At 35.8% G+C, this 27,339-nt stretch overlaps 1 protein-coding gene across 6 annotated transcripts in view; it reads left to right on the top strand.

Moving 5' to 3' along the window:
• The window catches only part of nfixb (nuclear factor I/Xb), a 202,917-nt gene that overhangs the window by 1,378 nt on the left and 174,200 nt on the right, over positions 1–27,339 (top strand). For 5 of the 6 annotated variants that reach the window (XM_051886162.1, XM_051886169.1, XM_051886163.1 and 2 more), the window contains exon 2: positions 4,634–4,744. In XM_051886162.1, coding sequence (XP_051742122.1) covers positions 4,634–4,744 — 111 coding nt within the window. Of the gene's footprint in view, positions 1–4,633; positions 4,745–18,140; positions 18,902–27,339 lie in introns of those variants that run through there. The other variant, XM_051886165.1, reaches the window with a different exon arrangement.

Below are 27,339 nucleotides of genomic sequence, written 5' to 3'. Positions count from 1 at the left end.
TCTTATATCGAAATACTCCGACATTTCTCTTTAAAATTATCGTTTTAGACTTATAATTTGTGAATGGTGATTTGTTTAGATTTATCCTCTGTGCCTCCATGTTCGCCATTACGTTGTGCGTCAGGTCAAAGGTTGCTCTTCCGCCACAAATTGACTTCAAATCGTCCGCCAGAAGCTAGTTATTTGAATTTATAAAGTTTTAAATATGGATATTTTTTTCTTACAAAAACGCATCGCTTTGCTTCAGAATACCTTTATTAACCCCCTGGAGCCGTATGGATTACTTTTTTTATGGATGGATGCATTTTCTTTTACTTCAAAACGCGGCCTCCCATTCACAACCATTATAAAGCTTGGAGGACTAAGAATATTTTTAAATATATCTCCGATTGTGTTCATCTGAAAGAAGATAGTCATATACACCTAGGATTGCTTGAGGGTAAGTAAATCATGGAATAATTTTCATTTTTGGGTGAACTATCCCTTTAAGTTTCGTTTCAAGCTGTTCACACGCTGGCAATAAATAACGATTAATACATGAAAATTCTTACATATTGCCCCTTAAAGTGGACATAGTTAAGTTTAAATCATGGCTTTTTTATTAGAAATTGAGACAAAACAAAAAAACAAGTACAACTTTAACAAGACATCCAAATAGAATAATTTTTTTTTTTTTAAATCATGGCATTGAAAGTGCCAGTTCCTTAACGACATCATCTTCCAGGATGTGACAGTTTTGGGAAAACAACAGCACAAGCATCAGTAGTTTTAGCAGTGGATTTGATGAATTCTGATGTTGTTTATGTTTTCATTACTTGGTTTATGTCACTCTGAAATGTTAAAATGACAGAAATAGGCCTATTTGACATATGATCTTTGATAATATCAACATTTCAAAAGATGTTTTTAAAAAAAAAAATGAATGAAGTTGATGTCCTCATAAAGTGTAAGCTGACTGGCAATCCGTCACTCTCACTGTTTTTTTTTTTAACTTTCAGAGGTCAAAAGGTGATGGAATGACACTTTTATGGTGTCGATTGGTTGGGCACAAGTATGTTTATTGGTCATAAGCAATGGTGCAAGCTGCAGTATTTCTGTGTATCTATATGCATTCAAACACACAACTGTTTGAATGATATATAAGCCTGTTGCAGTATAACATTTCCATACTTCTCTGGATTATCTAGACGTGATGCTTCCCGCTCTCTCTCTGAGGCCATGCCAGCTTAGTGCCAGTCCTGCATCACACTCTCTCTCACGCACACAAAGAAGTCTTGTTTAGCTTGTTTTAATTCCCTTAAATTAGGGAGCCGTGCCAAGTCCTGCACTAGCAGCCATCACACCACAAGCAGACTTAAATTGTCCCTCATCTGACACGCAGGGTCCTCGTCACAGCTTTGTGTGTCTGTAAAGAGCGCTGCTGCTCCCAGGACTGCATGTGCTCTGTTATTCACTTTCACACATTACATGCATGCATGACTGCACCGTTTAGATGCGGCTGGACGAGGATAATCAGTTAATCAGCACGAAAATATTCCAATGAACTATTCTGAACTGAGGAATGCTACTTAATTAAAAACAATAATAAGGAGGAATTGACATGCTGCTTTTAAGCTAAAGAAAACTGCAGGACGCCCGCTTGTTCTTTACATTTTTCATTAGCGACTGCAGCATGAACATTTACCACGGTAACCATAGTTCCCGCCAAAATAATTACAGTGTAGTTACTGCTTTCTCATCATGGTAAATTAATGTGGGAATGTAATTATTGTTTGACATTTACTTGAAGTGTAATTTTTAATATTATTTTGGAAGACAGTGGTGGACAGTTTTCTCATAGCATTCATTAAGTGTAATAAAAACTATGGTATTTATATATTTTAAATAATTGAAATAATTTTAAATATTGTCTTTATTGTGTTATTTTATTTATATATTTTAAATAATTTTAAATTTGTTTTGTCTTCATTATTTTATAGACTTTAACTTTATAAATAATTTCCCAGCAATTTTGTCTAAAACATTATATATATATATATATATATATATATATATATATATATATATACTTACAGTTGCAAGAAAAAGTATGTGAACCACTTGCAGAATCTGTGAAAATGTTAATAATTTTAACAAAATAAGAGAGATCATACAAAATGCATGTTATTTTTTATTTAGTACTGTCCTGAGTAGAATATTATACATAAAAGATGTTTACATAAAGTCCACAAGAAAAAAAAAAAATAGCTGAATTTATTAAAATAACTCCATTCATAAGTATGTGAACCACTGATTCTTAATACTGTGTGTGGTTACCTGGATGATCTACGACTGTTTTTTTGTTTTGTGATGGTTGTTCATGAGTCTGTTGTTTGTCCTGAGCAGTTAAACTGAGCTCTGTTCTTCAGAAAAAATCTCCAGGTCCTGCAGATTCTTCAGTTTTCAAGCATTTTTTGCATATTTGAACCCTTTACAACAGTGACTGTATGATTTTGAGATCCGTCTTTTCACACTGAGGACATCTGAGGGACTCAAACACAACTATTAAAAAAGGTTCAAACATTCACTGATGCTTCAGAAGGAAACATGATGCATTAATAGACGGGGGTGAAAACATTTGGAATTTGAAGATCAAGGTAAATTGTATTTAAATTGTCTTCCGGGAAACATGCAAGTATCTTCTGTTGCTTCCGAAGGGCAGTACTAAATGAAAAAAAAAAAAAGATATTTAAGCGAAATAAGAAAAATTTCGACCTCTTCATCCTGTTCAAAAGTTTTCACCCCCCGACTCTTAATGCATCGTGTTTCCCTCTGGAGCATCAGTGAATGTTTGAACCTTTTTTATTAGTTGTGTTTGAGTCCCTCAGTTGTCCTCCATGTGAAAAGATGGATCTCAAAATCATTCAGTCACTGTTGTAAAGGGTTCAAATATGCAAAAGATGGTGGAAAACTGAAGAATCTGCAGGACCTGGTGGATTTTTCTGAAGAACAGAGCTCAGTTTAACTGCTTAGAATAAACAAGAGACTCATGAACAACCATCACAAAACAAAAAACAGTCGTAGATCATCCAGGTAACCACACACAGTATTAAGAATCAATGGTTCACAAACTTTTGAACTGGGTCATTTTAATAAATTCAGCTATTTTTTTTTTTGTCTTATGGATTATATGTAAACATCTTTTATGTAAAATATCTTACTCAGGACAGTACTAAATAAAAAATAACATGCATTTTGTATGATCTCTCTTATTTTGTTAAAATTTTTCACATTTTCACAGATTCTGCAAGTGGTTCACATACTTTTTCTTGCAACTGTACATACATACATTCATACATACTTATATACATATATACATAAAACATTTTAAAATTAAAGATATAATTTGAACATATATAATATATAAACTTATTTAAATTGTAATAATTTTATAATAATTTTATATTATTTAAAATGTGTATATATATATTTTTTCTAATTAAATAAAATATATAATTTAAATAAATATAAATAAATAAAATAATTTAAATTGTAATTATTATATAATAATTTTAAATACTTTTTATTTTATAAAATTATATATATTAAATTATATATAATATAAATTAAAATTTATATTATATATAAATTAATTAAATATAATATATCATTTAATTATTAAATGATATAATATATCATTTAATAATTTAAATTGTAATAATTTTATAATACTTTTAAATACTTTTTTATTTTTATTTAAAAAATATATATTTTTTTTTTCAAAATGCAAAACATATTATTAATTGACAAGGCTGTCTGCATTTAAAAAAAAAAATGACACTGAGCAACACTTATGGCCAAATATCTGCTGGTTAATCAGCCTGATCGATATATATTGGTCTGTCACTAGACACAAATAAAGTTACCATAATCAGTTTTTTTTGTAAGGAAGTATCACCCTTATTTATTTGCTACAACATTACATAAGTTTCATACATTTATGGGTGCATCATATACATTTTCAGTGTAGCTTAACCTGTTAAACATACTGAAAATCATTGTAGGATCACAATATATCGAGCCAAACAATCTGATACTGTTTCAAACAAAAATACACATCAGCTTCCGGTCATCGCTGTACAATAGGCCTCATGTGATCACTCATAAGAGCCTGTGTCAGACAGCAAGATTTAACAAACACAGTATGTTTACTGACTTCATTAAATTTCACTCAAGTCAATTCAAATGAAAAATGAGGCAGGTAAACGTAGGAAGCGTGCAGATTGACAAGCACGTTAAAGCGTTTCACCACCCGTCGCTCCTGTAAAGGCTGTCTTTGAAGTAAATATTTGTTTGTATGTACACATAAACACTCTGGTGACACCCAGAGCCCAGTGTTGGTTGGCTGCGTCGGATCGGTGTGTCAGTAAGTCTGCTGATGGCAGGCGGGCGGCTGGCGCTGGCTCCGTATGGCTACAGCTGCCCGGATTGCACTTCCTGGCGTTTTCTATGTCAAAGTCCTCTCTCCCTCTCTCTAACACATACTCACACAAACACAGGCATGCATGCTGGCTGCATCCTGCACGCACGCTCCTTCTGATTGGTGCTTGCTGTGCGTTTTTCTCTTTATTTATTAATTTTTCCGCCATCCCAGGAAGAGGATTTCTTCTGGCAGGAGGGCGCGGGAATGGCGCTGGACAGGCAGGCTGACCCAGGGTTCAGGTGGCAGCTGTGTTATGACTTCTCTGCCAGGTCGTGGCTGATGGTATGACCACCCTCTTTCTTTTTGCTCTCTTTCACTCGCTTAACATCATGTTTCCCACTTTTTTCCCACTTCCTGAAACTCAGACTGCTATCTATCTAAGCTGCTTGTATTGTCTTTGGATGAAGTTCTCTTAAAGCTGCTAGTAAATGAATTTGCTGTCTGTTGAATTGCTATGCACTTTCTGATTTATTGTGATTTAGTGATTTCATTTCACTTTCTATACTTATTAATTGTATAATATAGCAAAAATGTAGTTTCCCATGCTTCAATCCTTTCACAACATTATATGGCCTTCCTGAGGACTCAACTCTTTCAGCAACAGTGTAAAAATCAGGAAAATTATTTAGTATGAATTAATAATTAAACTTATTAGTGTTATTTAATCGTAAACTACTTTAGGTTATTACTTTTTTAATTTTAGTGGTCAAATAAGGTAGAAAAAATCTGTTAAGGCAACAACTACAAATTTCCCCAGTGTAATTTGTAGTTAGAAGTCAACATTTTAATATAATAATAATTAAATTAGGATTGTTAAATACAATATCCTAATTAATCATTTAGTTTTCCCTCTTCAAAAAGGGAGCTATCTTTTTTAATCAAAACATTGCATTATTGTTGGATCTAAGAATATTTACATTTTTGTGCTACTTTCCCCTTTTCAATTAAGCCTAATTAATCATGGAAAGCGATGTAAAGCACAACCCCTAAACACAGAGGGTCCTCAGATGAGGGATTTCAGAGACTTCTGTATACAGAGCCTTATCGAGGGATCTGACACAGTTTAAACCTCATGGGCCTTTCATAGAGACTGCCTGCTGTGCTACTGGCTATGTAGGGCAGCGAGAACCAGGCGCCCTGTTTGTGTGTGTGTGTCTCTGTGTGTGTATGTGTGGAATAAGACCGGTGGAGAGCTTAAGTCCTTTGAGGACAAACACGGAGCAAGTTGGAGTTTAATGTTGAGGGGTGGCATAATCATGGGAGAAGGGTATGTTATAAAGATAACGGCTTTGTGTCGAGGGCTACAGGTTGAGGTTTCTAGAGTTTGAGCAACTTTGGTTTTGGTTCCAATTAGAACCAAAAAGGCTTTTACAGACTGATATCATAGAAGAACCTGCTTAAGTTCCACAAAGAACTTTTGTTCCTTAGTTTTAATGAAAAGCATCTATGAATTGGTGCTTTAAAGAACACAGAAACCAACAGACTGATCTGAAAAGCTTATAATGAAACATCAAGACTTACTGAAACTCCAAAGAACCATATAGTCAAATCAAGACTCTTATGCAGTGTAAGGGGCTGTTTAAGTTTTTGAATTCCAATCAAAGATTTTATATATAGAAAGACAGTGCACTCGTATTATTATGAATGGGAGAAAGTGCAATGCGCAATATGGCAGAATAAGTCCCGCCTTCTAAATAAGAGCCAATCGCCGATTGGTAAAGTCATCTCATCACTGCAGCGGCTGTTAAGGCCCGCCCACACCAAGAACAATAACTACAAAGATATAGTTCTAAAAATCATTCTAAATATAAAAGAATAGCACTGTCCACATCACAGCTATAACAATATAGAGAAACAATATCGTTGGGACCACTTTTAAAAACAATTTTTTCCAGCTGTTGAACGATAAAACACTGACAGCCAATCAGAATCCGTTCTAATTTAAAATGGCGGACGACATTGTGGAGAAGTTAATCAACGAGGTTTAGAAAAAGCCACCACTGTTTGACAAGTCAAACCCCCTTTTCAAGTATACTTTAAAGAAAATGGATATATGGAAAACAATCGGTCATACCCTTGGAATAAATGGTGAGAAGTAACGATGAGATCATTATTAATGAGATCATTATGTCAGGCTAGCAAACAGTGTAAAATAAAATTACCTCATGGTATCCAGTGCAAGTTTCGACAACATTGTCTTGCTTCCTTTGCAGTTGCAGTGAAAAAGACTAGGCGTTGTTTTTATTCCACAAAATTCACTGTTAGATTAGATCGATTACACTAGCTATTCACTCGAAACAGCATGCTGAGGACATCTGCTGGTTAAAGCCATGTAAATGCAACAAGAACAGCAAAAACAGCGTGAGCTTAGAATAAACAGACTGTTAGCATTTGTTGGTGTGAAAATATATAGAAACAGACGCGTGCTTCCTATAGAAACGCGCACATAGAACTGTGTATGCGCATTAGCTTGATCCAGCCTAAAAAATGCAGGGTTTTTTGTCATGATTCAAGCGTTTAGAAACAAAATTTATGAGACAGTTGTTGTCAGATTTCATTGGTGATTTAAAATATGAAATTTAATCGAAAGCTTGGTGAACAGCTTTGGAGAATTTGATGTTTCCTTTTGATTCCAATGTACTGCTTTTCTATTGTTTTTCTATGTATTTATGCGCTAAACAAATGTCTTTGACCGTTGCGCCTGTCTTTTGCACATGACACAGCATTGCAAAAATGGGACATTCAAGTTAAAATAAGTTCAGCTTTAAAAACCCATCTCGAGGCCTTTTCCAAAAAGTGTGAGTGGCCCCTAAAAAGGTGCAAACCATTGAAGAACTTTTATTGGAGGAAAGACAATACTGAGAGTTAGTGATCTGAACAAACCCCTAGTCCTAACTATTAAACTTATTGTGGGGAATATCCCTAAATCATATGGAGATGTTTGCTGTTATGTTTCTAAGTGCCCAGACAATAAAAAGGTGAAAAAATCCCATAGATTTACATTGAACAATGGACCAGAAGATCATGTTGGTGGACTCTTTTGACCAAGCAACCAGCAAGAACACCCAAGCAACCTACTTTTGCATGGGCAAGTGCATTATGTTTTCATCTATAAAAGGTAAAATTCTAGTTTTTAATGCAGGAACCGGCATTTACATATACCACCGCTTCATCTTTCTCCAATCCTTCAGCGATCTCTTTCTCTCGTACGCTAGCACATCCCTGTCATCTGTTCAATTAATCCTGCTCCCTTGTCCTAGTCCAACTTCCTCTCTTTTTCCTTCTCGTCTCGCCTCTCTTCCTCATCCATCCAAGTGTTTGTCAATCCCTGGCTACAGATGTCCACACCTCTTCCTCTCGCCTGGTCCATATCTCTGTCTCTCTGTGCACAGATGCCCGCTTTGGCCTGCAACAGCTGTCCCGCCATGTGCTGCTACCAAGTGTTGATGCGCTGTTAGGAAAGGGGGAGGGGGGGGGGGGGGCTCATGAATATTCATGGTAATTTGGACCCATTCTACCAAACAGAGCCTGGCACTGCCAAGGAAGCCCCTCCCCTCGATGAGATGGTGGAAGAGAGGAACCGTGAGACTAGGCCAGACTCTGTGGCCTGATTCCACAAAATGAGGCTCGACGCTGAGAGTTGTGAAAGACAGCCGACAGAAAAGCCAGAGAGAAGGGAAGACGATCCCAGAGAAATGATCCCAGAAAGTATCGTCATTATCACATTGCCTGAGATATATGGAAAAAACAAATTTTATTAATAAGGATGTGCATGGATTTTAGAACATTAGCACATCATTTGGATGTTTTGGAGTTCACATTCACAAGTGAGCAAACAAAATGAACCAATGTTCTGTTCGAATGGATATTTTTAGCACACTGGACTTGTCGTCATCTCAATTGTTTCTCTTAAACAGTGATGAGACTAAATTGAGATTAAACATGTTTTTGATTATGCATATATAGGTTCTTCATATTGACATTGGTTTCTACCCACAGAAAACCAAACATTCCCAATGAGAAATGACAAATATTGCCCCCTCATTTGAAACTTTTGGAATTCACATTCAAAAGTGAGCGAACAAAATGAACCGATATTTAGTTTAGATGTTTACGTTTAAAAATAAGTTTCTTCAAATGGTTATTTGTAGCACACTGGAATTGTCTTTATGGTTCACTCTTAAAAAAAATACTGGGTTTAAAAACAACCCAAGTTGGGTTGAAAATGGACAAACTCATGATTGGGTTGTTTTAACCCAACGATTGGGTTAAATCTTTGCCCAGCTTGCTGGGTATTATTTAACCCAACTATTGTTTAAAAATTACTATATGGCTGGCTTAAAATGAACCAAAAATAGGTTGGAAACTAAAAATCAGACACATAATTACTAGAGGGAACAATAATAATCAAAAGGTGAATGTTCATTTATTAAACATATTAATTAATGTTCATTTCCAACATATTTTGGGTTTATTTTAAGCAAGCAGTAGAGTCATTTTTAAACAATAGTTGAGTTAAATAAAAATACCCAGCAGGTTGGGCAAACATTTAACCCAACTGCTGGGTTTGTCCATTTTAAACCCAACTTGGGTTGTTTTTAACCCAGCATTTTTTAGAGTGTTCTTTGTAGATTAAACATTTTCGATGACGCATTCATAGGTTCATATTGACACATTGGCTTCTACGCAGAAAATTAAAATCCCTGATGAGATCATCTTAACATCTTGATAGTTTCTCCTAAACAATGAAGAGACTAAATTGTCTTTATGGAGATTAAACATGTTTTCGATGGATTTATAGGTTCTTTGAATTGACATATTGTTTTCTAACCACTGAAAATCAAACATTCCCAATGAGATTTGACAAAAATTGGCCAACCATTTCAAAGTTTTAGTGTTTACATTCACACAAGTAAGCAAAGAAAATGAACTGATAATCAGTTTAGATGTTCAGTGAGTCATTGGGGCACATTCGAATTGTCTTTATGGTTCTTTGGAGATTAAACATGTTTTTGATAATGCATTATTGGTTCTTCATACTGACATCTTGGTTTCTACCAACAGAAAATAAAAACCCTAAATCAGATCACAATTGTTCCTCCCAAACAGCGATGACACTAAATGGAGAGCAAACTCCAAAAAGTTTCCTTATGTTTCTCTTGAGAAAAACACCCAGCAATTTCAATAGAAATCTCTAAAGAAATCTCAGAAGATTTCTCAATTTGAATGTAAGCACTTTTCATCAAAGATGAATCATATGATCTTTTATAGCTCTATACTCTAATTTATGCATCTATCTATTCAGAAACAAAGTTAATACTTAAATGAAACATAACTGAGATCTGAAATAGTGTTCTGAAAATGTGTGAGCAACCTGTGAGCAATCAAAATGGGTTCTTGGACGCACCAGTACATTTCACAAAGTGCATTTATATAAAGTTAGTGTGTGTACCAATCAAACTGAAGTCTTGGAGGATGGAGACAGAGAGATTAAAAAGGTTTTAGCACTGAAGAACTAAGCCGGGAAGGGAAGACAGATGAGGATTGAGGAAGAATGGAGGGAAGGAGCAGAACGGTAGAGGTATATGGTGATAACAGATGAGAGAGGCTGGAGCTGGAGGAGGGGGTCAGTCTCTGGTGTGCGTGTCCTCTGCTCTCTTTCATGAAGAGCCAGGGAAGCAGATTATAGCAGGCCTCCTCTTTCAGTCTCTCCAGGGGAGGACAACCCCTCTCCCCCAGCATCCACTGGCTTTAATGCTCTGCATCCCCCTGGACCAGCCTGGATCCACACCAGATGCAGCACTTCTACACACACACACACAGAGAGACACACACAAACTGGACATCCCAGCCAAGCCATCTGATGGATTTGATCTTGACTTTTTTTTGACCCTGCTGCACTAATATGCATATTCAGGCCAATGCACTGCATTTCTTGTTGTTTTCGATTAGTTCTAATCATTTCTTTCTCTATGCTCAGGTACATTCAATAAGAAGTCAGACATGCAAAGTTTATATTCTTGTGGAGTTTGGTAGGGCAAGCATATGGTTTCTGGATTTTTTTTAAACCGCTAACCCAAAGTATTAAACTTCAGACACTGTTTTTTTTTGCCTGGCAGATTATAAAGCAAATGAGGGACCAGAAGCATATCTCGAAAGTTTTTTTTTTAAAGAAATCTCATATGCTTACTAAGGCTGCAACAAAAATACAGAAAACAGTAGCTAATATTCTGAAATATTATTAAAATAGAAAACTGTTGTTTTAAATTGTAATAAATTTAAAATGTAATTTAAAAAGATTTAGAAGTTCAAAAAGGACAGAACTTTGGAATTCTAAATATTTTGTAACATGTCTTGACTGTGACTTTTGATCAGTTTAATGTATACTTGCTGAATAAAAGTATTAATTTCTTTAAAAAATCTTATTGACCTCAAACTTTTAAATGGTAGTGTTCACTTTTAAAGTTTTAGTGTGAAATTACAGTATATTCCAGGTTAATAACTGCATGACTTTCATAGTAATTCCACAGTAGGACTTCTCTTGTATCTAACTGCACTCTCAAAAAAATTACTGTACACAAACAATATCATACTGTATTTCCACAGTCCACATGTACTACGAAGGTACCCAGCATGCAGCGTGGCATGAATAGATTATGCTTTTATCTGTGCTGCTGAATTTATTTTTGGTTCGCTTTTAGCAGTTTGTGTTGTTTGTTTATTTCATAATGTACAGAATTTATCTTTTTTTATTATTATCATTATTTATTGAGTGTCACCATTGTTGTTTTATACGTCAAGTATTGAAAAATCTTGTGTTGCAAGATTAGTTGTGTTAGCAGCTGCTTTACTATTGTGAAATATCCATCTAACAGTTATGAATTTGAAGTAAGATATTGGTTAATCTTCCTGCTGAAATAAGGCTAATAATAGTATAGTTTGACTAACTTAAAATCAGAAAATTATTTTATATTCTAGCTTGTCAGTGTTTTAACAAATGTTCTCATTTGTCACACTTCTGACTTGGCTAGAACAGAAATTTTAATGCAAATACAAGGTCCAAGAGCCCAAGCAAATTGAACAATGATCACCATTATGGTGACCTCAAAACAATTACATTGGTAAACAATATAATTTCTTGCAGTTTCATGGTTAAAGACAATAATTAACAGTAAAACAAGAGAAGTAAATTACTGTGAAGTCAGCATCATTTTGCTGATTAACAGTAATTCGTTAGAAAATGACTCAACATGCATTAATTTCACTGTAAATTTCTGACTACAGTAATTTGTTGTAAAATAATACTCTTTAATCCTGTAAATTCCTGGCAAAAAAAAAAAAAAATATTACTTTTGTACATGCTAATAATCTCCTCCTAATCAAAACTGGGTTTCGACTGAGTAAAAACATACAATATTTTTAGACATACATTATTTTGTCCCCCCAAAACACAGTCTCCTGAAGGTACACATGAGTTGGTCTCTCTCTCTTAATCAGAGGCATGAAGGCCTCTTGCTGGTGTAAGATAAGCGCAGCCCTCGCAGGCGTTTCCTCCTGAGACTCGCTCTCCTGCAGCAATGCTGTGCACCAACCTGATAAGGTGTGAGAGCTGCATTCTGCTCCAATCCCGATGGAGCCTCACCACAGGTGACCAATCACTGTGCAGCTTTTCGTTGTTTATCTCATCGCTGAGCATACGTGATCTACCCGACTTGGTCAGGTCAGGCCAAGGGACTTAAATCTTTTTACACCATTGTGGTTTTATATCCCTCTTCTATGATGCATTAGCCACACATGTGTTGATATGGTAGATTATAGCATAACAAAAAAGTATTACATAGCTTGCTTTAGACCATGATAAACTTGCAAAATCTTTATCATTAAAGTAAAATCCAAAATATTGTGAAGCTTTACCTTCAGTAGTCAGATAGTTTGATCTTACCACATCAGCCTCTGCTTCATTTCACTTTTCAAAACGCTTTCAAAGTCTTCTCAAGCCTTTGCCAGATTAACTGTGTGGTCTTCAGGGAACAGAAACATACACCTTTAAGATGAGAGGCACTTTGAACATTTAAATTAGGTACAGTTCCTAGGGAATTTCTTTCCGGAGTCCACAAAGGTTAACACACTTTGCTTTGAAGGTAAAACATTTTGGACATTTTTCTCTACTGCAGTCAGTCTATGGGGTGCAAGCACATTTGCTTTTCTGTCATATTTTATTTTATTACTTTCATTGCTTGTTTTGGTGAAGTGTATGTCAGTCTTCTTCGGTTTTCTCTCTTAAAATGTCCTATATAAAATTATTTTAATAGATTTCAAAACTAAATTAATTATGGTCCTTTTCACAAACTGAGATGACAAGTTTCCACCATTATTAACTTCGTAAATCTAGCAAAGTTTTTAATATTTTCATTTTTAAAGAATTTAATGTAGATTTATAACACTATACTTTGTGTTATATTACCATGGCATTCAGTTTGAGAAAACTAGTCAATGCTGCTGCATGAGTTTATTTTTTAATACAATGGCTGAGAGAGTGACAGCAAATTTGACATTTTCTTCTCACTGTAATCGATCTCTCGATACTTTTTTTCCTCTTTTGGAAAGAAATGCTATATCATGGATTTTTTTTTTTTTTTGTTTCCTTTTGCTACTGGGGTAAACGGGAAAACACAAATTATATTTGTTGTAGTTTCCGCTTAACACTAAAGAAGTTTACCCAACTATGACAAAGCCTGAAAATGTGAAAAAAGGTCTATTGATTTCATTATTAAAGGGGCTCTATGTGAGAATTTTCATGTAGCTATTAGGCCCTAATCACTTTTTTATTGCCAATGTGTGAACAGCTTGCAACAAAACTTAAAAAACGAGACCTTTCCCTGTCTCTGAAAGCCTGTAAACTGATTTTTATTTGAAGGACTCGGGACGTTTTTGCCGGGAAAATCAAAAGGATGTGACGGTTACGCGCGCTCCCGAGAGCCTCTCTTCCGTTAAATGACACATGAAACGAATATACAATGCCGAAAGATCTATTCTGTACTGCAATGTCAATGTGTCATGCAAAGAAAAGGGATTAATTAAAATCAAACAATAGTCTCACATAGCCAGATCTTGGTCTATAGTCTCAAATATACTTTATAATCAAACTATCATAACAGTGTAATTTTAATTACCTCATTTGACGACATGATGCCGGTGAGAGCTGGTACAAACATCGCCATGATCAGATACTTTCTTAACTGTTGCTTTCTTACCGCTGTCATTTTTGCCGTGTGTTTATTTTGTTATTCAGCACATATTTACATATTCATTTAAACGTTGCTCTCAGCAGAGTGGACGATGCCTGGATGTATGTTATCAGTATATCGCTGCAAGGGTATTTCCAGCTTCTTATTTACGTAAACAACGAAAAACAACTTCGCCGTGAGTAGCCTATATCGTGGCCTTGAATCATGTTCAGTCTCTTGTACGTTACGTGTGCACGAATGCGAGCACGAGCAATACGTTGTTGGCTGCAGTTCACTTAACGGCCACAGGTGTCGCTAATAACAAGGGTTTCTCTGAATAGCCCCTTAAAAATTAATTATTAAAACAAGAAAAAGCGTTTTGATCTTGAGAATTTGCCCTTGTAAGTGTAAATGTCTTGTGAGTCGCATCCCATATTTTTATTTTTATATTTTTACAGTGTCCAAATTAATATTACATTTTCCGTTTTACATGTACAAGTATGATTTATCACTATAGTGATGATGAATTTATTTTTACATTTTCTAAAAAAAAAAAAAAAAAAAGGCATTGCTAGAAGGTAGCTAGGGTGTTTTGAGTGATTCACCACCAATTCTCTGATATTCTAATCTCTAATAATGGCTCGGATCAGTTAAAGTCTGTGGGATTCCCACCCCCTCGCCCATTTATTGTCTATCAAGTGAAAAATAATAATAGTGATTCACGCCATATTAAGTACATGGTGTTCATTATGCACTGTAACATGAGCAGTGTAATGTAAGTACAGTACATTTTTGGACATGTACCGTAACAAGAGAGGAGGTGTAATGGTTAATCCAGACATATTCATGGCTCAAATGCTTCTTTTGCTTTAGGTTCAGGAAAGTTTGCCTGATCTGTGATTATAGCTGTGCACTACCTCAGTCTTTGGCCCGGTTCACTCGCCAAGGTCAGCATTCCTGGCCCCGGCCGTTGCTTAGCTGAATGTGAGCTTCATGGCTGTCTTTTCAGCTTTGAGTAGCCCTGCTAAATTAAAGACAGGCAGTCAGAAATTAAAGCCAAGCCAAGGGACAGGCAGTAGAGCCTAAATTCAATCTGGACTGTGCAAAATAAATGACCCTCCTGTTTGAAGTGTAAGGAAGAGTGAATAAAGCAGCGTTATCTACTTAAGGAAAAAAGGTTTGAGAGTCTGTATGAGAAACTTTGTGACACTTTGGTTATACTTCAGGCTATGTGCACATAAAATAAGCCAGGGTTAATTAACATCTAGTGAAATTTGATAGAACACTTGTCCTATAGTTTTAGTAGATTATACTAATATTATGAATGATTTCTGAACTTACAGAAATTCAATGACAAGACTTTTTTGAGATGCATTCAGCCTCATGATGTCTTCATTTTGTTATTTACTAAAATAAAATGTGTTGAATCGTGGCCTGTTTTGGTGAAGTGCACATCACCCTGTGACTGTTTTTTTCTCTTAAATTGTCCTTTATAATAGTAATCTGAAATTTGAAAAGCATGGAATCAATTACTAAAATTCATTACTACAAATGCAAGGAAAAAAGAATTTGCTTTTTTAGGTGCATATAGATCTAAATCATGTATTCATTTCAATAATACATTTTACATTTGAATTTAAATGTTTGTACTTTATTGTTTTATTATACATTATTTAGTGAAGCACTGGCTCTGGTAAACGGCAATGAGACGCCTTTTCTTTCTTTCTTTCCTCTCTTTTTCTTTGATTGAAGGTTTGGTGGTAAAATCAAGGATTCAATGTTTAGTCTACCTGTTAGATACAAATATAAAGTATTAGTGTAATTTATAATAACAGTTTATATACTTGTTTATAGAGGATTTTTGTCGGTAGTATTTCTTCTGAAGTCCGTGTGAAACGCACCTGCGCGCATCATCCGTGTGTTCTTCCTTCCGTCCAACATTTACTTGCGATCCTATCGTTCAAAAATGTTAGGGAAAATTCATAATAATTATTATTTGTAATCACGTGCATTAGTGTTCAGTTTTTTTTAAAGAGAGAAATTCAAGACCATTTTTCCATTCTGATGTTCTGATGCGAGGAAGTTTCAGTTGCGGTCGGTCTAAAATTGGATTTTTTCTTTAAAAAAAAAAAAAAAAAAAAATTATGTCCGTAATAATGACATAATGTAATGGCAAATTGTAAGATTTTCCCTGTTGAAATATGGTATTTTAATTCTACACAATCCAGTACTTACTCTACATTTTTTTTTCTCCAGTATAGTCTATGATGCCACATGGACCAAACGATCTTCATTAATTAATGAAAACTGTATAATTAAAACGTATTTACATTTTGTGGCAAAATTTCGTTTAAATTGAATTAGTACACATTTGTTGTTTTGTTTTTTTGAGATGTGGTGTCAGACAGACTGTATAAATCACCGAGCTGATGTTTGTACTTACAGAATGTTTTAGCATCGTGATGTCTTATTTATTAAATGAAGAATATATTTAATTAAAAGAGCAATAATTGCTCATAATACACGAAGTGATTTCAGACTGTTTAGTATGATATTACACTTATTAATTTAAACTCAGTAATATATGAACAATATTTGCAATTAACAGTTATAAATTATACTTAGATTTTTTTTTATAAATTGATATTGATATTATTAATGTATTTATTATTTTTATATTTAGGAATACTGTGAACTGTAAATAATGTGATCAGTTCATTCAAATGATGTTTTAAAGCTAAGGTCCAGAAAGCTCTGACGCTCATTTGTGTTTATGACGGTGGTTTCATTTTTAATGCCCCAACGAATATTAGTTAAGAATAATTATTTAAGTATGAATTAATTTTATATTGGCTTAATGAAAAATGTTAGCATTGTAAAGAAAAACAAAAAAAAAAAAAAAAACATATGAGGCCAAGGCACTCGAGAGTTTGGAAAAAAATATAAAAAGCCTTATTTATTTATGGATTTAGCATTTTTATCATATGTTTTTTTTTTTTTTTTTTTACTGAGTACCGAGATACGGACTTTATACCCCAGTAGCATCTTGTGTTCTATGAAAAATGTATTCAAATTTTTTTTAAAAAACCGGTGAGAGCGTTTAGAAAGAAAGAAAACCAGTACTACTTAAATCTGTCGAAAATGATTAAATAAAATATTCAGAATAACATGATTCAATGCTGTTTAATGTTGTATTTGTTAGATATTGTTTTGCTCTAATGCTTATATATTCGATTTCAAACAATGTGCTCAAGGAACAAGAGCCTTTTTTTCTTGTCCCCCTAAATTCTTATTTATTCTCTTCTCAATGTGAATTATTGAGGACGATTTCGGGTTATTAATTCCTTTTTGTTTTGTTTTTGTATTTTTCATTGATCATATTCATAGATCACTGGCCTATTTTGAGATACAAACGAAGTAAATAACTTATTAAACGAGGTAAAAACACGTTACATGATTTGAAAATTACAGTTTACAAAAACATAAATAACCTCTTGTCTATAAAAGGAAAATAATGAATAGCCTACTAAACGATACATATTTTATAAACGAATTTTGGCATCCTCTCATGGATTTGTAATTCAGTTGTGCTTGTTTTTTTTTATTATTTTATTTAGCAGTTACTATTTTGACAAAAGAAAGAGTAATTTTCTTGATGATGTAGTTGGCAGGTGCATCACCGCGCGCGCATCAGGGCTTCACTGAAGGTCAACGCGTCTCTTTCAGGTCGTTTGGAGGTCTTTCTTCTGTTTTAGCCCAGGTATGTTGAATTAATTAAACCAGCCGTAATTAACCCTCAAATAAGATGACCTTTACGAGTTTTCTTTCATCTGACATCTGGCATATGTTGAATTAATTAAAACCGAGACCCTGACTAGAAATGACCGTTGAACAATATCTTTTTTTCTCGTCATTTAAAGTTCAAGTCAGAATTAGAATTGGATTTTTAAATGTAATTTACCTCATACAAAATGAATTTAGCTTGACCTTCATCTAAAACCGTCACTTGAGATTTTACACCCATTAAATATTTTTAAATCACGTGAGGTCGAATCGTTTATTTGATTCGCTGCACCAGAATTTTAAATAGTCAACGGAATTGATCGGTGACAAAACTGCACTACACCTGTTCACTTCTGCTAAACACTTTCAGAGTTTAGTTTTTTCACCACTGTAGACTTGATAACTTAAAACATAACCAGATTTATGTCAACACACTGATAAATATCACACAAAACACCTTAATTCGCGCACTGCTCGAGATGTTTTACATTGTGATTGCAAACAAAAACTCCGCACACTTCAATCATACACATCTCTGTCTCACTCTCTCACTCTCTCTCTCTCTTTCTCTCTCCGGTGAACGGTATAATCCCCTGCCGTTCCTGCTTCTCTCCAAGCCCGTATTTAATTCCCTTAAACCCCCAGCTGCCGTTCTGGTTCCTCTGTGAACACGACAGACTGTGAAGCGCTCCCGGTTATTAATAATTCACCAGCCACTGCACGAATCCATCCACAGATCAACCCGAGCGTTCTGCGCGGGCCACGCAAGGGGTAGCGCGTTTATTTTGGCAACTACTCTTACATAGGCTACTTAACATACATTAATTAGTTATTCGAAACGTTTGCGCGTCCATATTCCTCTCACGCGTCGCATTTGATTCCGCAATATTGCCCGAAATGACGTTCTCTCCGTAATAATTGATCGTGTAATCCTTGCACTGAGGAGGAGGAGGAGGTCATGGAGATCGGGCCCCCCGTGAGATGGATGGAGACTGAGCACCAATTCACCCAGAGTCCGTGAGCTGAAACTGCGCAGGAAGAAAGTTGCTGTCGGTGGCGATCTCGAGTGAAGCCACCGGACCGGAGAGACGCACAAACCGGGGGATTCGCACCAGAGAGGTTCGGTGAACGGAGGAGCGGTCGCGCTGAACCTGCTCCAGCCCCGAAGGTTTCACTTTTTGTGTGTGTATCTGCTCTGAAAGACAAGAAACGCGCCGGCTGATTCCTGCGAAAGTTTCCGAGCGTAAAAGTTGGTCGTTTTCCGCGATCCACGGGCCCGGTTCTTCTGCTTCCGGTATCAACGGAGAAAGCCCGACTCTTTTGCTTTTCGTCTTCTACCACGCTCCTTTTTTCGGGGCAAAGTTTTTTTCCCCCTAAAGGAGTAAAATGGGTCTTTGAGACTGTTGGCAATATTCCCCGCTCCACAATGGTACGTGCTGTGTAAATCAACTTTGCTCTTTTTATTTCTGCGTTAAAATGCTGGTAAATATTGGGGAGACTGGTTTAGATTGATAATATGCCAAGCAATAACTGTTCCAGAATAATTTTGGGCGGTTTTAGTTTTGCGCACAAACTCTGGATGTAAAACAGCATGTGCTCTAGTTTTCATTCTCGATGCACATAATGTGTGTGTGTGTACGCTTTCTGTTAGAGGAAAATAATGCTTGAAGTTGTTCATATGGATTGGGAAGTTAGTTTGAAACTGTGCCGAACTAATTTATCACGCTATTTGGGCATAATATATTAGTCTAAAGTGAATACAGTACCAATGCATTATCATAACGCAATATCATAGTTCAACTTTGACCCTGTGCCACTCAAACTTTCATCACACTTTATGGCGGTGGATAATGAAGTGTTGTGCAGGATAATAACCCTTGAGTTTACACGCTTTTCAGTGTTATTGGGATTACAGGCGACACATGCACATGTAACATGCCATTACTGAAATTGTTCCACTGCGCGAGCTGGTCACAGGACGACAGTCGCCGCCCACATGTCGTCTGTCAAAGAGAACAAAAGCTCTGAGGGGTTATATATAGAACAATAGTGCTGGATGCAACTTATTTCGTGTCCATACTAACTTTTTGGACTGCTGTATGTAAAGTCATTTTGATTAGCACTGATTTTTGCATTGCGGTATTGTGTGTTTATGTCTTTTTTCACTTATTTTGCTTGCACACAGTTGTTGTTATATGCAAACACACTAACTTTTAAATAAGTATAATAGTAACAATAATAATTAGCAATAGATTTATATATCGATTAGAATATTTGTCAGATAACTGCACTCTTAGAAAAAAAGGTTCAATGGAGTTGTATACAGAACCCTATAGGGTTCTTGACTCAGTTTTAAAGACCCCTTTTTTCCAAAAAAGTTCTATATAAGGATACATTTCTTAATACTTTCATGTTTAACTGGTTATTTGTATTTTTTTTCCAGTGATAAAATGTTTACAAGCTTTGTGTTTTAAAAAAATAATTAATTAATACTAAATCCATATAATGATCCCATGATGGAAACCCCTAAAAGGTTCTCTATATGAAGCACCTGACAGAACCCTTTAAGGATTTATACCTTCTCTTATAAGAGTATGTGCCTAAAATCTACAGCTCCATCCATGTGTAAAGCACAGTTTGTTTTTTCCAATTTCAGAAAAATATTGCATTGTCATGTCTGTTAATTAAATTATTTAGTCTATATGTGTTCTGTATATACAGTATGTGTGTACTGGCCATCCCACTCTCTACACTCTTAGAAAAAAGGTTAATTGGGGTTCTGTATAGAACCTTTTAGGGGTTCCAAATATGAAGCACCTGACAGAACCCTTTAGGGTTCTATATAGAACCTTTTCTTCTAAGAGTATAGTATCAGTATATCACCACAATAGTGATGTAAGAATACTGAATTAAAATATTATAAAACAACCAAAAAACAATGTGTAAATAAATGACAATTTTTGGCATGTTGTTTAAATAATTCTGTAGATCTAAAATACTTAAATAAATGCATGGTTGTAGAGCTGCACGATTCTGGATAAAATGAGAATCATGATATTTCAACGCTATCTCACGACCAATTCGTATGTATTTTACGAGGTGGCTAATTCGTATGAATTCGTACGACCTCACTTGTATGAATTTGTACGATTTGTCTAAACCCCAGTGACGGGTAGGTTTAGGTAACAACTAAACAAAATAACATGTAATTTACTAGAGGTTCTGACAAAATATTAATTGCTGGACTCTAATTGCTGGAAAATGTTTAATTAATTTGAGAAAATTGTTTTTCTTAAATTACTATTTAAGAAAATGGTTTTGAATGAATTCAATGACTCATTAATAAATACTTGTTTCATTACTGGATGAATCAGTGTTTTTGAACGAATCTTTTGAATGAAAGATTCAATGACAAATAGTCATTTAACAGTCACTTGTTGCCACCTAGTGGCGTAAGATGTAATTGCTACAACAGTTATTTGAAGCGCTGTGTTAGTTTCAAAAGGTGGTTTGTTCTATTTTGATCGCTATCATAGACATCAGTGTTTATATCCTAACTTTAAACTTTAATCTTAGTACTTCTGTGATCATTTGAATATTTGTAACACAGAAATAATTAATGTGTGGTTCAAAACCGCTGGCTCAGCACAAACACAGATTTGAATGTTTCAGTATGATTTTGTCAAAGGAAATCCAACATGGTGGCCACATGCAACTAGTCAATAGACACGGGCGAATTGTTGTTATTAATAAAATAAGATTGTGGGGGTGTTTGAATCGAGATCACAAACTTTTTACGATTAATCGTGCAGCTCTACATGGTTGCAAGTTAAAAATTCTAATTTATTGTTTTAATTAAAACTTTTAAGTTGCAAACAGAAACATAAATCATTACATCAACTTAATATTGTCTGTAACCTAAACTCAAATTTCTGCGATAATTTGCTTTAAAAAAAAAAAAAGTTGTAGTAACATAATGAAATTGTTTTCAGAAATTAGGCAGTGGATTTCTAGTTCCCAGCATGCTTTGGGACTGGATAAGGAGAATAAATGTTGAAATTAAGTTTCAATTTATTTGTGAAGAGTAGATACATGAAGGTAAACACTATTGACTCTAAAAGCAATGACTGCGCCAAGGCCAGTGACAAGTAATATCTTACTCGTTCATTGTTAAATAAGTTATGTTAGCATGTGCTATCATAGCTGTTGATTTGAACTAAAATAGATCAGATTAATTAGTTCCAGGGCTACAACTTTGGTAGTTGGAGCGACTTCATTTTTTTTGAGTAATCAACTTAAAAATTTGTGTTTATGCTACAAATTATTAAGTTCCTCTAACTCAATGTAGCTTGGTTGAACATAAATTCACTCAAAGTTGTCATAACTCAAAACAATCAATGCAAACTGTTATTTTTTAGAGTGTAGGACACCGGAGAGGACATTTGCAGGCCATATTGACACGTGCAGCTCTTTCCAAACTAAAAACACAAGGAACTTGCTTTTAAATATCATCTCGGCTGAATTTTCGGATCTTCAGGAAAGAACATCTGTTCGGTGTTAGCTCGGCTCTAACCTCAGATAGCTTGATTTTTACTTCTCACTAGACAGGCCACAATAAGCCGATCTGAGGAGACATCAAGCCATTGGCAATCAACTAAAGCACATTACCCAGGTGTCCTCATTTCAGACTCGAAAACGTTCAGCTAATTTATGCATCGGCCTTCTTTATTTTCAAATCGCTGCACACATAGTTTTCAGTTTTCCTCCACTTTGACTAGCTTCGGAATCCAGATTATATTTGATTGCATGACTGATGCAATATAGGCTTGTACTTGTTGATGATTTCCAGATGGGCCTGAATATCAGCACATTAATGTGGATAATTATTTGTTTACCCGCTCTCTTAAATGGCACTGACCCAAATAGGCCACTGCAGAAAGAAACGAGGGAATCTATTCAAAGCTGACTCCACATGGGATTAACGTCTTCTCTTAAAAAAAACTATTTAATTAAGCTTCCAAACAACAATCAAAGATATGAAGCTAGATAGTTAAAAAGAGTTGACAGCTATAGTTGCACTCTGTCAAACATACAGAAATGCATCTGGGTTATACTTTGATGACAGTTGGAATGAAGAAAAGTTATACAATAACAAACAACGCTTCCTATAGTTTGTTAAACAACAAGGTTTTAATGTTGACTGCAAACTTGGACGTGGAAGCAGAATACTGTATGTCTTTGATATCAAAATCCTTCATTTTGCTCTCAGTGTTTGATTTGTTTATTGAAAGAGTGGAGGTATTGATGTTAGTATAGCAATTATTATACATTCAATTGAAATTTCAGATGTTTTAGAAATAAATTACTAACAGACATTGTAATTTATTGAAAAGCATGTGTGCCATGTGTTAGCGCCCCCTCTGGTGGAGTGCTGTTAGTTCGCCTGTCAACTGAACTTGATCTTATGACCAATCAACATTATGACCAAGTCATTTGACACAGATGTCTCTGATTAATTGGTTGTTGGTTTTAGCTTTTCCTTCAATTCCTAGCCAATGATGTGATGTTAATGAAATGCTGGTTATCTGCATGTTGTCATGTCCATCAGTTTCATTGTCATAACTGCATATAGTAACCGGTCTGAGACGGTTCAGTGAAGGATCCACCAGACTTCAAATCAAATTAACTCATCATTAAAAGAACAGACTTATAAGAGCGATTTGTTCAGAAATTAAACTACACTGGCCCGCATTGTATGTTTTTGATAGGCTACTAAAAAAGAACCAGTTCATAGAAATTTGTTTGACAGTCGGATGCAAGCCTTTGAAATGCAAGCACTGATAATGAAGTGCATTTGTTCAAGAATTGGACTATACATGGGAGCGCTTTATATCTTTTGATTCACTAACAAGAACACGAGTCATTTTCTGGGAATCAGACTCTACTGGTCGCACTTTATGTTTTTGAATCACTAAAGTGAACTGGCTCAAACAAGTCATTTGTTAGGGAATCGGACTACACTGATCACACTTTACATTTTTGAATCGCTAAAGAGAAATGGCTCAAACAAGTCATTTGTTCGAGAATCGGACTACATTGGGAGAAATTTATATTTTTTGATTAACTAACATGAACTGGATCACACGAGTCATTTGTTTGGGAATCAAACTGCTCTGGTCGTGCTTTACGCTTTTGTAATGGTAAATAGAACCGGCTCACACAAATCATTTGTTCAGGAATCGGACTACACTGGTTACGCTTTACGTTTTTGAATCACTAAAAAGAACTGGCTCATACAAGTCATTTGTCTGGGAATCAGACTCTACTGGTTGCACTTTACATTTTTGAATCACTAAAGAGAACCGGCTAACAGGAGTCATTTGTTTGGGAATCAGACTTCACAGGTTGTGCTTTATGTTTTTGAATCACTAAAGAGAACCGGCTCACGTGAGTCATTTGTTTTGAAATCGGACTATACTGATCACACTTTACGTTTTTGAATCTCTAAAAAGTACTGGCTCAAACAAGTTGTTTGTTCAAGAATCGGACTTGATTCACTAACAAGAACCAGCGCACACGAGTCATTTGTTCGGGAATCGGACTACAATGGCTGCGCTTTACGTTTTTGAATCACTAAAAAGAACCGGCTCATAGGAGTCATTTGTTTGGGAATCAGACTCGACTGGTCGTGTTGTAGCCTTTGCTTGCATCTTGCAAGGACTCAACAGAAACACATTTCTTCCTTATTTTTCCGTGGTACACTGTCTTTTTGCTTTTCATTCATTGCAGACAGCAAACTCGCATTCACAACTAAGATTTTTAGAATAAAATAAGCTTTTAAAAAGTAAAAAAAGAACAGAAAAGAAAAAGCTGCTGATACAATATTCTTTTTGCTGTGGCGCAGATTCAACAGTGGGAGAATCACCGCTGTGATTCAAAGCCGGTGGTGCAAACACTTGAATACAGGGCTGGTTTTGAATGATCGTCAGTGGAGAAAGATGCCTTTTGTGTCCAGATGGTGTAGTTACGACATCTACCAGCAGGGGCTTAACTCTAACCATAAGTAGTCGTATAACTTGTTCTGCACTGTTTGTTCTACAGCCATGAATGACTCGTAAAAACATGAGGAACTCAGAACACCAATCAAAGCACTCGGCATAGTTGGCGTCTTTTGTATGGGCATGCTCACATTATCTTCAGACACTAAAAATGAATCTAATTATTTTTAATGTCAATCTCCTGCCTTATTTTTTCCACTAATGCTAACAAGCCATTAACTTAACTTTAAATATCTTATATTTTGTTTTTAAAGTGGTAAAATAATGATTCATCCTGTATAATAGCTCATAATCAGACACGACTCTGGCTTGCAGTTCCTGTGCTGACAGAATCAATGTTTAGTGCCCAAACAGCTCTGAAAACAAACAATAAGCAATCTAACAGCCCACCCTCCTCCTCGGGTTCGTTATTACTGCTGTTCCGCGCTCATTTCGCTCTCGCAGCTCCTCTAGAGATGGAGGTATGAAATATCACATTTTTCCAGCATTTCTCCCTGAAGTGGCCCTGGCAAGCGTTCACACGGCATACATTTCTGCTTTCATATATTTCCCCCTCTCACCGCTTTTAAAAAACAAATCCCCTCCCTCCCTCGCTGGGCTTTGATGTGTCTGCCGTGTTACCTGGGTTTGTAGTTGTGTAGAAGTTCTGTCGACTGTCAGTTTCTCTTATCTGTGAACACATGAATTGAGATGAAAAAAGGTATATGTGAAAATAGTTTTGAAAATGGGTTGTTGGGAAGTAAAAGTTTGTATGAACGTATACGCTGTTTTCAGAAGGATGAGAAATCACACCTGTTTCTGTAACAGCACTAAAAAACCGGGAACGTTGTCTGCGCTTTTTTGCTAACCAAGAAAACCAGCCAATCAGAAACGCCCTAAGAATTATTTAACAGTAACATTATTTTCATTTCCAAAATTCAATATTACACTCATAGTCATGCGATATGGCTCTATATCAGCACGGCTATGATTAAAACATAGGCACAAGGCCATAACAGCTAATATAGAGCCATATCGCATTACTACGAGTGTGATATTGCTCATATTGATAAAGCTGTTCTCTGCGGGTACATGAGCGCTGAACGGCTGCTGACGGTCTAAAGCTCATTTCTCCGTAAACGTCTAAAATTTTCAAATAGGCACTATGTTTATATATGAATCGCATATTTGAGGTCTAAACAACTACATTCTCGCCTAAAAACACTTAATACTACATTCCGTGACACAATAACAGCAGTATTTTTAAAATTATAGTGGGTTTGCTCCTCCACCATTGACGCTCAGTATGAGAAATGCTGCCAGTATAGATCAGGCAGAAACAAGCGGAGTGATACAAGTTGTGAAACCGTTTCTCTGTGTGATATAAGTAGAATATCACATGGCTGGAAAAGGCTCTCAGCCAATCAGATTAGTGAATCAGAACTAGCTGTTGTATATAACTTTTGATTGCAGCATTTTTTTATCCTGGCAAATCTGATCACACTATTGAGATCACTTCTGAGGCCCTGTTTACACCTTTAGATGGGTTTTGGTCGATCGGATCACAAGTGGACGAGAGAGACACATACCCGTTTACACCTGGTGTTTTAATCCGTCTTTTTTGTCCACTTTCAACCACTTCTGTCCTGATTTCTTCGAGGGGAGGGTCTATGGGCTGGTAAATGTATGGGCTTTTTCAGATCTTTCAAACTAATAAACAAAATAAGCTCGCACAATTTCCATATGAATGCTACCGGAGACGACGGAAAAACATACGGAGAGCATCAGCTTTTGTTTCTGCTCTGATATCGGCAAGACCATGGCGAACGCTGTGAGTGTGTGTTAGAAATCAGTAATGGTGAGAGAACATTGTGCTTGGTACGTTTTTCGTCTTCAAACCAAACTTGGGTCTCTAGCCGACAAAGTTTAAATTCCTTCTGGCTACCGCGCTTCCCATAATGTTTACACGTTAAGTCAGTAGGTGGAGAGTAGGTGGTCTTTTGTGGCTGCTCGAACACATTTGACCACTACGAAAGCAACCTGGTCGAATGCGTTTTCGACTACCTCTGGAATTGGTCGAAAATGGAAATGCTCAAATTATTTTAGACCCCGTTTACACCTATATTTAGTGTCGTCCACTTGTGATCTGATCGACCAGATAACAAAACACAGAGCACTTTGGTGACAACAAATTGAATATTTAATTACTACAATACTAACTTCTCACTAGAAATGTCATCAAAAGTGGGGAAAGCTGGTCAAAATGTACACTTTACACACAAACTGACCAACAACCTCAAAGCTCCAACCTGGTCTCGTGGAAAGACGTACCTGTGGGAACGTTTTCGTGAGTAGCAAAAATACGTACATATCACTGCAGTAATGAACACTAGAGGCAGTAAAACAGCAAGCGCTTTTAATCGTTTTCATACACAGTTGCGATTACACGGGCAGATTATGGATTAATAAAGACTTGTTTTTACGTCTCCTTGCACAATATTATGTTATGACTTCAAAACGCTTTTTACCAAAGTGCACGATTTGTAAACTAATATATTTTGGACTTTGCATCGGTTAACCAGCTCCATATGTTTCGCTATTCTGACATAACAAGCTTGCTCGGTAGCTCAGCTGATACGGAGTTGGACTTAAAGGATTAGTCCACTTTTAAATTAAACTTTCCTGATAATTTACTCACCCCCATGTCATCTAAGATGTCCATGTCCTTCTTTCTTCAGTCGAAAAGAAATGAAGGTTTTTGAGGAAAACATTCCAGGATTTTTCTCCATATAGTGGACTTAAATGGCCTCCAAACGGTTGAAGGTCAAAA

This window comes from Ctenopharyngodon idella, chromosome 3 (assembly GCF_019924925.1).
Source record: "Ctenopharyngodon idella isolate HZGC_01 chromosome 3, HZGC01, whole genome shotgun sequence".
Taxonomy (NCBI): domain Eukaryota; kingdom Metazoa; phylum Chordata; class Actinopteri; order Cypriniformes; family Xenocyprididae; genus Ctenopharyngodon; species Ctenopharyngodon idella.
Note: the sequence above shows the minus strand (reverse complement) of the source record. Positions and strands in the feature narration are given on the sequence as shown.